The 15,652-nt window shown below is 42.9% G+C and overlaps 1 protein-coding gene across 1 annotated transcript; it reads right to left on the reverse strand.

Annotated features, from left to right (window-relative positions):
- Positions 1 to 698: 698 nt before the first annotated feature.
- cUnh19orf44 (chromosome Un C19orf44 homolog) lies at positions 699 to 6,318 on the reverse strand. Its single transcript, XM_084010893.1, has 10 exons — positions 5,867 to 6,318; positions 5,612 to 5,770; positions 5,338 to 5,465; positions 4,688 to 5,168; positions 3,990 to 4,335; positions 3,330 to 3,409; positions 1,980 to 2,469; positions 1,795 to 1,878; positions 1,183 to 1,349; positions 699 to 856 (listed from the first exon to the last, which is right to left on the reverse strand). Exons 1-10 carry the CDS (start codon positions 5,978 to 5,980, stop codon positions 740 to 742), a joined length of 2,166 nt encoding a protein of 721 aa, XP_083867019.1. The 5' UTR covers positions 5,981 to 6,318; the 3' UTR covers positions 699 to 739.
- Positions 6,319 to 15,652: the final 9,334 nt, after the last annotated feature.

Raw genomic sequence — 15,652 nt, forward strand, 5'->3', positions numbered from 1 at the left:
TTGTTTCATCAGTTGATTATTTATGAATGAACTCTGGCAGCGTTATGCTGAAGACTATAAATGTGGAGTTAAAAACGGTATGTTTAATACTGTAATGGAGATGGTGACGCTTGTTTTGTGTAATCACAAGCCGTCCCTGCCTTAAAGGGGTGTAACTTCGTAAATCTGTGGTACCGACTGATGACCTTGCAGCTGACCTAAGGGCACCGGAGGAGGAGGTGCTTCAGGCAGGAAGGTTCCCAACTATCTGTATAATTAATGTGAATCTGATTTTAGAACACGAGACGAGAAAAATATAATTTCAGGTATTCTTTTTTGACTCACAATGCCAGATACACATCTTGAGTCACTCAAGTTACTTTAAAATACAGAAGACTTTTTTCTTTTAATTTGAGCTATTCTAGCTTTTAATTCTAATTTTAGCTACCTAAAAAAAATCCTTGCAGAACACGATAGTTGCTGGTCTGCAGCTGACTCGATGAGTTCGTTTATTTGCATTTCTTTCAGACTTTGGTGAAACCAAACGAACCCTTAAAAACACCAGAGGTGGCTTTGAAGAGAGCACAGGTAAACTGCTTTGTTCCCCGTCCCCTGGTGGCAAGGTGAAGTGGTTACACAATCATTCAAATGTTCATGGCATGTTTATTAGTCATAACCAAAAAACACATAAGTCTTTCCATAGTAAAAAAATATAATTTATTTAATCTTTAATAAAAAGGACATGGCAAATGTTTGTTGCTCAGTAATCTGGGACATTCACACCAGTGGTCAGATATGATGGCTGTCTCATCTCCTGCAGCACCTCTTCTAAGGCTTCCTCCATTGTCAGTTTGGGAGGTCTGTGCTTGCGAATGTACTGTGGGGAGAATGTTGAAATGCTGTCGTCAAACGTTTCAGAAAACCACATTTTAATCTCTTTAATGCAGTGTAGAATTAGGAAAGTAAAGCAACTTTAAAAGATGAATGTACATTTTACTTTCAGTCTCGGTGTACGGACTCATTTGCCTCTACACAGAATGATGGACAGCTATATCAAAGTCAGTAAATACAGGAAAGCTGTGTGCGGTAAATGTCTCATTATGCAGCCATAAATATGGTGAAGAAATATATGAGCATTTAAAAATTGAGGCTTTGGCTGTTTCATTTCTGGTTCAAACTTTATACACTAGCATGATGCCTGACCTCCTTGGTGTCCTCCAGCGTGGTGTATCTGTAGCTGGGGGGTCCCAGGCTCTGCACCAGGCTGGAGTGAAGATGTCGGCTGCTTTCGATGAACCGCCTCGTCATGGCAAGTTGCTGTTTCAACATTTCATTGAGCGCGAACACAGCTGGGTTGGAGGTGCTGAGAGCTGAGGGAGGGACACGGGACACACAAACACAGGAGAATCAGAACCAAATAACAAAGTGCATGAACAGGGTTTAATCCACTAAATACCCACTTCACCCCACTGGTGTGTATGGTGTTGGCTGTTGGATGGATACGGTGGTGGTGTGAAAATGTATTTCCCCGAGGGGACAATAAAGGCAAAACTTGAAGGACTGCCACTATTGGTTCGACCAGTGTGAGATGAAAAGAAGAGCATCTTCAGCAACACCCCCTGTCAGCTTTTATACTATGTGTACATCATAGCAAAATATAGAACTTTTAAAAGGAACACTTTCACTGAAACAGAAAAATTCAACCATCATCCTACATACAGTAACCTGTACGAGTACTAGTGGTTCAGAAGTAAGCTTCCTCAGTGTGCTTTCAGACTGTATTTATGTTGTATTTTGTTCCGTTTGGTCTCTTACCTTCCACTATTTCTGCACTGAGAGTATGAGCCCCCACGTCATGCATGTACGTCATGCTCAGTGCAGGACCCAAAGTAGCCATACCTTCAGAGGGAGGAGAGCCAGAGGTAACATTTCCATACCTCATTGTCAAATGAATCCTGGGAACTACAGTGAAGTGATGTTACAGTGTGTGGCAGACTAACCTGCAGGCCACGTGTAAGCCAGGGGATCAGGCTGAGTCTGTATTGCTGCCTCTTTTAAAACCTTTCTAGTTGAAGCACGCCTTCTTGACTGGCAAGATGAAGTCCAGCTGCCTGCTTGTGGCACAGAGGATCTGGAGGATCTGGAGGATCTGGAGTCCCCACTTCTGCCGAGTCTTTGACTGTGACCTGAGGTCCGTGAGGTGCAGGAGCGACTTGCGTCTGAGAAAGCGCTCGAGTAATCTCCTTCTGTCCTCTCACAGGACAAGTCTGAATCTGAAGCCTCCTGTCTGACCTCCGATACCACCTCTTCCTCTTCGTCTCCTTGCAAGTGCTCTGAAACCTGGCTGACGCTGTAATCTGGCTCTGTCTCACTCTCAAAGTCACTTTGGTAGTCCAACGCTGCCTCCTGCTCTTCTTGCTTCTCCTTCAATCGTGGAGGCTGTTGATGCCCGTTAGGGGATCCAGGAAGAGGGACGCTGTGTTTGACTCTCTGTTTAGGCAGCAGGAAGAAAGCAAACATATCAGCCTATGGAGTCCTTCACGAGATCCCCAATAACAAAGAAAACTCAATTTTACTCTTATTTATTAAACAATTTCTCAATTAGCAGATGTATAAGAATGGCATTTGAAATATTGTCCTACTGGTATCATTCTCCATATACAACCAGTGTAGCGTGTACCATGTCGACCCCGCCCCCTCTGTGTCAGAACAGGGGGGTTGGGATGTGGAGCGTCTAGCGGGCTCATATGCCTTTTAACATCTTTCAATTATCTCATTCAGAAATTCAACTTGACAGTATACATTACTTACTTTCATACGTTGCATTTCATTTTGCACTGCTTGTAGAATTTCCACCACACAAAGAAAAAAATATCCCACTTTTCCAAGTCATTGTTTATAAGTATTGTATTGATTTTGTTTGTTTGTTCTAAATTAATGCATTAATGGAAGGTTAGCTATAAACTGTCGAGTTCAGCCCCTTAAAATTCCGTATTTGAGAACCCAGACTGTCATTCTCATAAATGATCATAACATAAATGATCATATTTTCAATATAGCTGATTGAATTGTAACAGGCCTTTGGGTATGTTCATTTTTTATTCATATTTAGGTAATTAATCCAAACTGCCTTCTGCAGGTTTGAATACATCTGTTGCTTTTGCTAGTGTGTAAAATGATTTCATAATGGACAGAAATAATGGCCAAACCTACATCAAAATTTCTTCACTCTTTTAGCTTAATGTAATACGTAAATGTAATAAAGTACATACCACATTGCACTACATATTACAAACAAGCATTTTGTAACCTTATTTTTCCTTATTTAATTCATTTCTGTCATTACCCACCTCCTTTTCTTGTGTTTCCTCAGTAACTCCAAAGGCAGCAGGGACAAGGTCGTCTAACGTCATCACATTTATCTTGAAGTCTGCAAAAACAAGATCATAACAGACATGATTTATATCCACAGAACTCTTATCAACACACACTATGCATGCCATATAAAAAGCATGCAATATAAAAGATTTTGGAGACCAAAACCACAAAGTTAATGTTATTCCAAACTGCTGCATTAAAATCTCATGACACACTTTCATGTTCAAAAGTGGTGCATGTCACAGCATATTATGATACCGGCATAACTTCCCCCATGAAAGCACAACACTGTGCCTATGAAAAGAAAGCTTGTCATAACGTGTGATGCCCTGCACAGTCACTCATAAAGGGATGATTTATGTACCTTGTTGTCCATCTAGGATGCATGAGATAAGGAACGAAGAATAAAACATGATTAATGAACAAAATCAACATGTTTCCTCTCTTGTAAGATGACAGCCTGTGCATTGGGACGTCTGTAGCAACCATTATGAGACATCGGTACAGTATAACTGGTACATACAGAGGAAAACACTGTTGTCCTGAAGCCAGGTTGACTTTTGATCTTCGTAATAACAACACTAACCTCCATCTTTCCTGATGCATTCGATACCTTGATGAACTTTTCTCACCTTCAGAGGAAACTGCACTCATCTCACTGTGTGGATCTTCAGAGTCGGGCCTGACAGAGAAGAGCTCCTCCAGAGAAAGCACCTCACCCAGGCCTGACATGGAGGAGAGGGAACGCTGTGGACTACCCGGCCTGTGAGGGGAGTTCTCTCTCCCTGGAGGAAATGGGGAGACACAGGGAGGAGAGGGGGATGGGGAGAGCACTGAGGGGCTAAAGTGGGCCTGAGCTTGACCAGTGAATCTAAAAGGAGAACTGCGGTGAGGAGGTGCAGTACTGGAGGATGTTGAGGGACGGACAGGAGTGGGAGGAGGTGAGGAGTGGATCTTCTGACTGCTTTTGCTCAACATCTGTGGGAGGAAAGCATAGTATTGTTTAAAGAAAACTGTAAACCACAGTGTTTCTGTACATTTGTGTTGACTGTTTGCTTCTATTTATGAGCCATGTCAAAAGGCACATTTCCATTGATTTGTGATCAACAGGGAAGTATTTCTGAATTAAAAATTTAAAAACTTTAAAACTTTTTTTTTCCAGAAAAACTGTCCTAGAACCTGTACAGGACTGTTGACATGTGGACTGAGGGTGTTATCCTAAAATATCTTGATAATAACAATATATAGAATGCCTCAGAAATGTAGTGATAGATAAATAAAAGGACTGAAACCAAACAAAAACAGGCCAGGGTTTAAAGTTGAAATGTACCTTGTCTGCTGTTCTAATGGAAGAGGGTCTCCCTGGTATTACCAAGCTGTTGTCCACTGACTCCAATGAGTCTCCAAGCAGTTTCCTCATGTCCTCTTCATCACTCTCCAGACTCACACCACTCACTACTCTAAATGGTTCAGTCTCCAAATGCACCGAAGGCTCTGCAGCATCAGCAGCTCTGGACCCGGACCTGACAGTATTACTGTTGTTAACAAGTACAGCCGTCTTTTTCTTGAGGAAACGTTTTCCCTTCAGGCTCTGGTCACTGCAGGACTGCGCTGACAGTTGCACAGAGTCCTCCAGGGACCGGGAGGCTGCTGTTGGTGAGATTCCCACATCTGAGGTTAGATTTTCAGCAGGTTTTGGCCCCCATCTGGCCTGTTCCTGAACCTGTTTGCGGCTGTGGAGGCAGCTCTCAATTTGAGCCAGTCTACTCAAAGCAGCAGTCTGGGAGCCTCGCTGGGAAGATGACACATTTCTGAGCAGAGGCAGTGAGAGGGATGAAAGAGGAGAATTAGACTTGCTTTTCAGTGGCAAAGAACTGGAAATATTAAGAAACAGAATCATGGCTAAGGTGGTAGAAAATGACTCACTCCAATCTAGTGTTCAATCAAGTATTTATTTACCTTACATACACAGAACCGTACCTGTGTTCAGGCACCTGCTGTGGTTGGCTATTGCTGACGGGGGACTGACTGCTGTTGGTCAAAGGCAGTGGAGCCTTCTTCAAGAACCTGCCCCCTCCTCCACCCAGAGAGCTCTGAGGTCTGGGAACCTGGCAGAAGAAAGCATAAAGCGGAGGCTTGTTGTCAAGCTAGACTTACAAATGTCCCACTGTAGACGTTTTTGAAGTCACACTGCGTTAACATGTCCACAGCAATACAGCAGCATCTGTTAGCAATAGCTTCTACAGTAGTTTACCGTGGTCATCCCAGCAGCAGCAGCAGCAGCAGAGCCCAGCATGGTGCCAGCTCCATGCTCAGGAGCTGCGCTGACCGACGACAGGTCACTCAGATCCGAGAATATAGGATGTGTATTTGGGGAAGCAGAACTGGTTTTCACAGATCCACCCACAGCACCCTGAAAAGAAAACCAGAAATATGTGTTTCTGGTGTTGTACATACAAACATCCCAGTCTTGCTGCCCAGAGTAACCTTCTTGAGGCTTGAAACTCACTGTGTGACCCGCAGACCTGCGCACGGACTCAACGTCTCCTCTGCTGGTCCTCTTGGCGGCCAGCAGCGCTTGAGCTCGGTCGAGAGCGGAACTTCGACCGCCTCGGTTCCACATCTTTAAACCGACACTCTTCCTGACACTGCCTGACTATTACTTAATACACCGTGTTAATGCTACACGTTAACATGTTATTGTTACAGTGTCGCTAGCTCACCCAGCTTGGGACCGCTTCATCCTGCTTTAGAGACAGTTGAGTTAGCGTTAGCTAGCCAAGCTAGGTTAACTACGTTTGATGCGCTCCGAGGCCCTTGAAAGCCCGCTTCAAGTCCACACCATTTACGGTAACGCAACGCTACATAAAGGGCTCTTAATCAACTTCTGGGCTTACACAGTGGCCACTTTGAGCACAGAAACAACTCGAGCGTCCCTTGTATCCATGACAGTGCTGCCTCTTCTTCTTCATCTTATTAAAATGTAAGTCAATTCCTCATCCGGGTATTAGCGCCACCAACTGTTCACGACCTTGTTGTTCTTCCTCAGCCTGGCTATGGTAACAACGTGCATCGAGGCTCCAAGGGGGAGCGTCACAGCCATTTTTTTGTAGGCAGACTTCATTTTTCCCCAAAAAGTGTTTTTAAAACGTTTTTATGTGACTCTCAATTAAATGTACACATTTTAACCATTTAAACATATTTATGCATTTTAAGGACTATTTATACATTTTAAACTTTTATTTGCATCGTAGTTTTGAATGTGGGTTACATACGGGCCAGCAGCAGGGGCGTTGCTAGACATAAAGCTCTACTGGGGCACAGGCCCCCTATTACTAAAATCACAAAAAACAGCGGTGCACCGGCTGCGACATGCACACTGCCATGCACGGACGTAATGTGCGTGCCGGACCCGGACCACAAGGTGCGCGCCTCAGCTAGTATTTTGGGTTAAACTGCGATGGTTTGTGATTGTGGATGAAAAAGAAAATCCATTCTTTTACCGTTATTATCAATATAAATGAATCCACTGCCAAATATAGTAGCTCGTTAAAACTCGAACGGGAGATTTTACTGGGGCACGGCAGATCAATACTGGGGCACTTGCCCCAGTAAAAGGTGTCTAGCGACGCCCATGTTCAGCAGCATATACTTCCTTTTAAAAAATAGACACTTTTCATGATCAGGCATTGAGAATATGTGAAGGTGCAATAAAAACAACTCCAGCAGCAATTCCACCTTGGATATTTCCAGATGCAAAAGTAGATGTTTACAATTTTACAACAGAAAAACAAGGATAAAAAATGTAAGTCTTTCGTTATACAGAAATACACTGACACATACTACAGCTTTGTCCACATTTATACAGACTCCGTAGATAAAGTAGGAGTAGCATTTACTGAACAATAACTTCTCATCATAGTAGGGAAGAGGAACAAAGTCTCAGTTTACACAGGAGAAATAATTGCAATTCTGTTAGCGGTACAGAGGGTCGAGGACACCAGGCCATCAAGGACAGCTATTTGTTAAGATTCAAACAGTTTATGACACAGCCATGCAGAATTCAGATGATAATGGCTAACAGTAAGTTGTATGGGTGCCAGCACGCATCAGAGGGAAGGAAATGGCAGATAAGGTAACAAAAAGAAGAAAGATTGATTGCATTATAAACATAGGTAAATCAAAGGCATTATTAAGCAAAGACTAAAGGAAAGATGGCAAACACAATGAGAGGAAGAGCGGAGAGGATGGTGATTCTACACAGTCCAAAGGAAAGTGGCACAATGAGGAGACGGTAATATCAAGAATCAAATCTGGACACACTGGTCTGAACAGCACACTTTTTATATAGGCAAGCACAATACAGGCAGAAGTGAAGCCTGTGGACAAGAAGAGACAATAGAGCATGTCATTAAAAAGTGTGAGAGGTACGAGGAAGAAGAGTCAATTCAGAAAAGTAAAAGTGTATTTTGATATTATAATAGATATTTTACAAAATAATTCAAATAAGTGCTATCAAATTATATCACGTTCCCAGGATTACTAATTTATTTGGAAATATTTCGGTTATTAGTATGATTACTTTTCTAGTTTTAATTATTTTGTTTGTTAATATGTTATAATGTTGTTATGACTTTGGTGGTGAGTAGGATTCTTAATACAGATCCTGGTTATATGCAGTATGCGAACGTTATTCATTATTACTTAACCTTGTTTTTATTTATTTGGTTGTAGATCCTGTTTGTAAAACTTTTCCGTCACAGCCTCTCTGGTTCTGCAAAGCTTTCGTAAAAAGAGACACCGTTACGGTGCTTTCTGTGTAAAAAATTCCTACAATCTCTGAAAAGATACCCTGAAGATGTTCCCTGTGAAGAGCTGGTACAAAGCCACAGCATAACTCATTATTGCTGTAGATGAGTGACCATTTTCATTTCCATTTCCTGACTTTCTCCGTGACTTGCCTGTTATTTAAAGTGATGGTTCGGAGTAAAATGCACCCTAGGTAATTTCCACCATGACATCCAGCCAAATACCTGCTCGGAAGCATTTTTAGCGATGGTCAGCATTGGTCAAGATAGGGCGATCAGCCGAATTTCCCCACGATTAATGCAGGGAATGTTACCAAACTTCTCCAGTAGTACACATAGGGTCTGTACTCACAAAACGAGGCATTTTAAAGTTTGTAAGTACATCAGTACATTTAATGGCAGTTTCGCTTAATTTTTTTTATAAATGCTTCTATTATCAGGTCGACAAGTGTTGACCTGATAATACAAGCATTTATAAAAAATCAGCGAAACCTTTTCATACTCTGGCGTGAAACACACATCACGGAAACAGCTGGGTAAACGCCGACTGCCATTAAACACCAAGAAGAAGAAGAAGCTGGGTAAACACGGAAGTGCCGTCTACGCAACAGCGGTAGCTTTAGCAGTAGAAGCTATCAGGCAAGTGTTCTTTAAATAAACTCCTATGTACTTACAAACTTTAAAATGCCTCGTTTTGTGAGTAGAGACCCTATGTGTACTACTGGAGAAGTTTGGTAACATTCCATGCATTATTAGTGGGGTAATTTACGAAATATACACTATGCACCATCACGCCAGTACTAAGCCATTCGGCTTATCGCCCTATCTTGACCAATGCTGACCATCGCTAAAAATGCTTCCGAGGGGGTGTTTGGCTGGATGTCATGGTGGAAATTACCTAGGGTGCATTTCACTCCAAACCATCACTTTAAGCCTGATACATACACAGCAAGAATACAGAAATGTGTTCTCCTCCCAGGGCTGCGAGAAAAGAATGACATTATGGGCCCTAGTTTCGTGGCGCAGCGTAGGGTGGCGCAGGGTGGCGGAGCCGGCGCAATGCAAGTTTCGACTGTGATGGGAATTTTACTGATTTCCACCACATCGACCAGCGCAGCCTTGCGCACGGTCAGTTTGGCAGTTTGGTGGATCGCCTGCGCCAAGATAGTTGTGGCGGCGCAGCAGGGGGAGGCATCACAGATTCAGCTTGGCGCGCCGAAAACCCGCCAGCTCCAACCTGGTCTACTCTTGGCGCAAGGCGAATTATAGCTGGCAGAGTGGAAGTTTGGCTCACCGGCGCACAGTGCGCACATGTCACCAAGACCTCACAGACAGGTTTCCACAGTTCCAGGCACATTTAAATGCAACTAGAAAATGTATTTACTGCGGAAATACGTGGAAATGCTTTAATGCTGAAGCAACACTGAAAACAAAGCTGAATATTTGAAGAAAATATTAAAAAAGCAGAATATTTGAAGAAAATATTTAAAAAGCTGAATATTTCAAGAGAATATTCAAAAAGCTGAATAAGTGCAAAAGTATGAAAAAGCTGAATATTTGAAGAGAATATTAAAAAAAGCTGAATATGCAAAAAGTTTGAAAATCTGAATCGCTGAAGAGAATATTCAAAAAGCTGAATATGTGAAAAGTATGAAAAAGCTGAATGTGCAAAATTATGAAAAAAGCTCAATATTTGAAAATAATATTAACAAAGCTTAATATCTGCAAATGTATGAAATAAGCTAAATAGCTGAACAAATATGAAAAACCTGAATATTTGAAAAGAATATGAAAGGGAAAAAAATGTTGAAGACACGTTGAAATGTCCTTAAAGAGCTGAACATTTTAATATTTGAATGTTCTTTTTGTTTGTAGTATTAGTAGGGTACTAATAGAAGTAGTAGGAGTAGTATCAGTAGTAGTAGTAGTAGTAGCAGTAATACTAGTAGTATTAGTAAAAGTAGTATTATTAGTAGCAGTAGTATTAGCAGTAGTACTAGTAATATTAGTACAAGTATTAGTAGTATTAGTAGTAGTAGAAGTAGAAGTACTACTAGTACTAGTAATATTAGTACAAGTATTAGCTTGAAAGCATTTCCACCAATAATAAAGATTAGGATAACATAGGTTGGAAATGCTTTAAAGCATTTCCACCAATAATAAAGATTAGGATAACATAGGTTGGAAATGCTTTAAAGCATTTCCACCAATAATAAAGATTAGGATAATGTGATGGGAATTTTCATTTCGTAGTTCATTATAGTATAATTAGTAGTTTGAGTGGGCTGCACGGTGGTGTAGTGGGTAGCACTCTCGCCTCACAGCAAGAGGGTCCTGGGTTCGATTCCCGGGTCGGCCCGGGTTCCTTCTGTGTGGAGTTTGCATGTTCTCCCCGTGTAAGCGTGGATTCTCTCCGGGTTCTCCGGCTTCCTCCCACAGTCCAAAGACTTGCAGGATGGGGATAGGTTAATTGGTGACTCTAAATTGCCCGTAGGTGTGAGTGTGAATGGTTGTTTGTCTCTACATGTTGGCCCTGTGATAGACTGGCGTCCTGTCCAGGGTGTACCCTGCCTTCGCCCAATGACAGCTGGGATCGGCTCCAGCCCCCCCGTGACCCTAAATACAGGATAAGCGGTAGAAAATGGATGGATGGATGGATAGTAGTTTGAGTAGTTTTAACTCATACTATTCCAACTGTCATGAGGTAACCTGTATTCTGCACTTATGTCATGTCATGTGTTACATGAGTTGTAGAATGCATCTTGTGACACCAGCACAGCTGGCAAGTCAATAAGGATCTATGGACACTGATGAGTGGTTCAAACACCACATTCTGGACAAAGTTCTCCGTCTACACAAACAACGGAACAATGCTTCTCTGATGACACATCACAAACAACTGTATAAAAAGCCCTTCTCAAGACTGAAGACTTGGTCAGACTCTTAAGGAGTCTGCCCCTATCTGGCCAGATAGTTTGCTCTGAAGCTGTATGTCGGTGATGCGGTCCGCTTGGACACCCTGTTTGCGAGGGCTTTGACTTATTAGACTTTGTCTGTTTACAGTCTGTCTGTAGCGACTGCTAGCCTGTTTTGGACTCTTTATAGAATAAATTACTAAAAGCGCTGTTAGGAGTTGTATTCTTATTTCTCATCAGGTGATCATAAACTGATTTCCACCACAAACTTGGCGACGAGGATGGGATTGGACGTGTGATCTGGACTCCGTCGGATGGACAGGAGGCCGTATTCCTCCCCAAGGGGTGAGAAGCTGCCCTCCAGCGGAGCCCCGATTGCCGATCCAATCCAGTTGAAAGGACAACAGAAAGCGGTGAGAAATCTTTAAATTGTCTAAAACAGCCTACAGAGTCAGAGCGAAAGAATGTTGAATACGTATTTCTCACAACCAAGGAGAGTTGTTGACAGACGTGTCATAGTTAAACCTGTATTTATTCGTTAGTATACGCCGGTGAATCCTGGTAATTCATTGACGTGCACAGCGGGTAATAATGAGACAGATAACTAGGGATGGGCAACCGTTGTTGTAAGGGGAGACAAGCGCGAAGAATGAAACGGGGAGCCGTGGTTGCAGCGTTGTCTTGGCCTTATAGATTTCAGACCGGTTGCTGCAAGGGATCCTAGGGGGGAATATAGCGCTAGCGGTAAAGTGTTGAAAGCCGCAGGAACGAGAACAGTACTGTAAAGAACAGCAGAGCTCTAGGAGGTACATGAACAGCACGGATTTGTATTCACTGATACCAGTGGATAGAAAACCCTGCGCTGTCCCAGGTTCCTCCTTCACTATGGGCCACTCATAAATATGATGTGGGACTCATGAAAGGAGCCGCACTATTGATAGTGCACCCCAAATTTTATTATAGGCCGTGCCTTAAACAATACCCACTCAAACAAGAAGCCATCGATGGTATAAAAATGATATTGGAATCTTTATTCAAATTAGGCATTATTGTTCCATGTGTGTGCACACCTATTTTCCTAGTTAAAAGATTTGTGACAAAGAACAAATTGACACACTAGCGCTACTTAAAAAGTTAGACACAAGGCTAGCATGGAAAAAAACTCCAAATTGTAAAAGAAGTAATCTATTTGGGACATGTGATCACAAGAGGGGCAAATCCCTCCCTCCCAAATGTATTGCAGCAATTCAATCCATGCTGAAAACAATTGATGACGTCATACTGTAGGTAGTGGATCCCAAAATGACTTAGAAAGAGGTAAAACTCTTAGCGCGCATGACAAACTGACTTGGACTCTCGAAGCTTAAAAGTTTTGACGGCTTAAACTTTGACTTCTTTATCTCAGGCCCCGACTTTTGGCCTGTCTAGACTAGACTTATCGTTCACTCAGTTGATAGACCAGAAGGACTGTTACATGACATCAATTTTGTGCCAACTGCACAGAAAGGAGAGTGAAAATATGCTGCGATCGTACCATTTATAAATAACTTTGCTTTGCGGTCTAAGTAATAATCAATTAAGACAGTTGAAGGTTCAACTGAGGAAAATGGAGATAACTTGTGCAGCTCAATACACAACTCTGTCCAAGAGAAAGAAGAGAAAGATTGTGCCATTCAGTGCAGACTGGGGGGCATTTGAGATGTGGAAATGTAAGTCAGAGAAGAGAGAGACAGAAAGAGAAAGCATGTGATACATAGTGGATGCAGGAGCAGTCATTACACTGCACCTTGCACGTAAACGTAGGGATAGACAGAGATTTTGAGAAAGTGTGGTATGAAGTACAGAAAGAACCAGAAAAGTTGTTTGAAGCATTTCTATTGGACAGATGAATGTTCTGCTGTGTCAGTGACTCTCTCCCCTTCTCAGGAGAGCTTGTCTAGTAACGCATCTTCAAAACGTTGACGTAAATAAACACAAGGTACGGCGCACGCATCTCCCCCTCCCACCTCGATTTAAATGTGATGCTGTCGGCATAGGTTTCTGATGTTTTTAATTTTGCAGAACGTGTTGTAAGGACAAATGCAGTTCAACCGTTTGCATAAATTAAATGGGTTTACTACACCAAAACCCTACTCAGACGTAACACTTGCTGTTTCCCATATTTTGCATGCTCAGCTTCCTCCCACAGTCCAAAGACATGCAGGATGGGGATAGGTAAATTGATGACTCTAAATTGCCCATAGGTGTGAATGTGAGTGTGAATGGTTGTTTGTCTCTACATGTCAGCCCTGTGATGGACTGGCGTCCTGTCCAGGGTGTACCCTTCAGCCCAATGACAGCCTGGATCGGCTCCAGCCCGGCGTAATCCTGAATACAGGATAAGCGGTAGACGATGGATGGATGGAGAAAACATCTCATCAATCTGCTCAAAGATGGCTTGGATATCATACAACGTTGATGGAAATGGCCTTCATGCACAGGTGAAAGCTGCACTTCTATCACCACCTAGTGCATTCCAGCATCACCTGAAGACTGGGTGATCATCAAAAATCACAGGAGAAAACCCTGGAAGCAAAGACACGACACGGATCCCTTCCAAGTTCTCCTGACCACAAAGGTGCATTCAATGCAAACACATTCCAAATCCGGAGAGAGAAGATCCTGTCACTGGTTCGACTAAGAGGCAAGGATGAAATAACGCCTTCCTCCACCAGTAGCATGCCAAGCTCCAACAAGTGACAGCTGTGTCACCACCGACAGTGAGTAGTCAATCGCATCACCACAACCTAACACCCCGGTGCGAGGGGAGGAGTGCAGATTGGGTCCTGCCCGCACTCCGAGCTTCAATACACGTCAAGAAGGTGTGACAGTTGTGGTGACGTAGGAGACGTTCTCTGTCCAACAAAGAAGCCATGGCACCCTTTCAGGTTGCGTGGTTGGAGTTTGAGAGAAGAAGCATGTGTGTTACTATCACTAACTAGTGATGGCACTTTCCCTCATCTGTGAATTACAGCCTTTGGAAAAGTCCTCCACAACAACAAAATCATCCACGAAGATGGTGACGACGATGATGTGTTCCCAGAGCTGCCTCAGAGTGGAGAATATCTTGTCAATGGCAGACAAAGGAACACAGGCAAAGACAAACAGAGGAGGAGAGATACTGTGAGTACAGAAATCAATCGCATGACCAGGAGGTATGGTTATGACATGGAGGAGGAGACCAGCAGTAAGAAGGAGCCTCCGCAGGTCAAGTCTTCATGGTCGGAGTCAATGAACCAGCTGATAAGGAAACTGGACCACCTTAATCTAGACATAGAGGGGGCTCTGAGTGCAAACTCCTCCCCCTCCGACACACCCTGCACCCTAGGATGCTTTTTCAAAGTCCACGTTACAACAAGCCCTGAATGAGCGAGTTCTCCAAAGACCAGACAGAGGGAATCATTGTCTCCCTGAAGCTCACTGTGGGAACTGGATGAAGACATTCACAAGCTGGAAGCTGTGTGCTTGCAGGAGCCTGGACACTCATTCTCAGCAGAGCACCCGTGGACCCAAGTCCACAGGTTCATGAAGCAAAGGGTCTGTGCCCTATTCTCAATCTGGACTCCAGTCCTCAACTCACTATCCTCGCAACTGTTCCTGATTCTGGGCGAAAGTCCTGGATCTCCTACGCATGGTGAAGCACAAACCGAGCTCCATCACCTTCTCACACTACAACCGTCAATGAGAGTTTGGACGATGGAGAGTCTTCACTGGAGGAGCCCACAGAAAAGGAGAAGATCAATCTAGAGGATGAGAAGACGGCTGCAAACAAAGCTAAGGATGACAAAGATAGTGATGAGGATTGTTTGTAAGGAATGAAATCATGTGTCTTCTATGAGTTAGAAGGACAGCAAAAGCTCTCAAGGACTAAGAGTTGTTATGATGTGATGTTTTAAATCACTGTGAATTTACATCATTGATGTCTCGCTCTTAAAGTCTTTGTGTACTAAATGAAGTTGTATGCTTAGCTGTTCGACTGCCTTTTGTGTTTGTCAGAGAATGACAAAAAGGGAGAAATGTGATGGGAATTTTCATTTCGTAGTTCATTATAGTATAATTAGTAGTTTGAGTAGTTTTAACTCATACTATTCCAACTGTCATGAGGTAACCTGTATTCTGCACTTATGTCATGTCATGTGTTACATGAGTTGTAGAATGCATCTTGTGACACCAGCACAGCTGGCAAGTCAATAAGGATCTATGGACACTGATGAGTGGTTCAAACACCACATTCTGGACAAAGTTCTCCGTCTACACAAACAACGGAACAATGCTTTCTGATGACACATCACAAACAACTGTATAAAAAGCCCTTCTCAAGACTGAAGACTTGGTCAGACTCTTAAGGAGTCTGCCCCTATCTGGCCAGATAGTTTGCTCTGAAGCTGTATGTCGGTGATGCGGTCCGCTTGGACACCCTGTTTGCGAGGGCTTTGACTTATTAGACTTTGTCTGTTTACAGTCTGTCTGTAGCGACTGCTAGCCTGTTTTGGACTCTTTATAGAATAAATTACTAAAAGCGCTGTTAGGAGT

This window comes from Eutrigla gurnardus, assembly GCF_963514095.1.
Source record: "Eutrigla gurnardus genome assembly, chromosome: 6".
Lineage (NCBI taxonomy): Eukaryota > Metazoa > Chordata > Actinopteri > Perciformes > Triglidae > Eutrigla > Eutrigla gurnardus.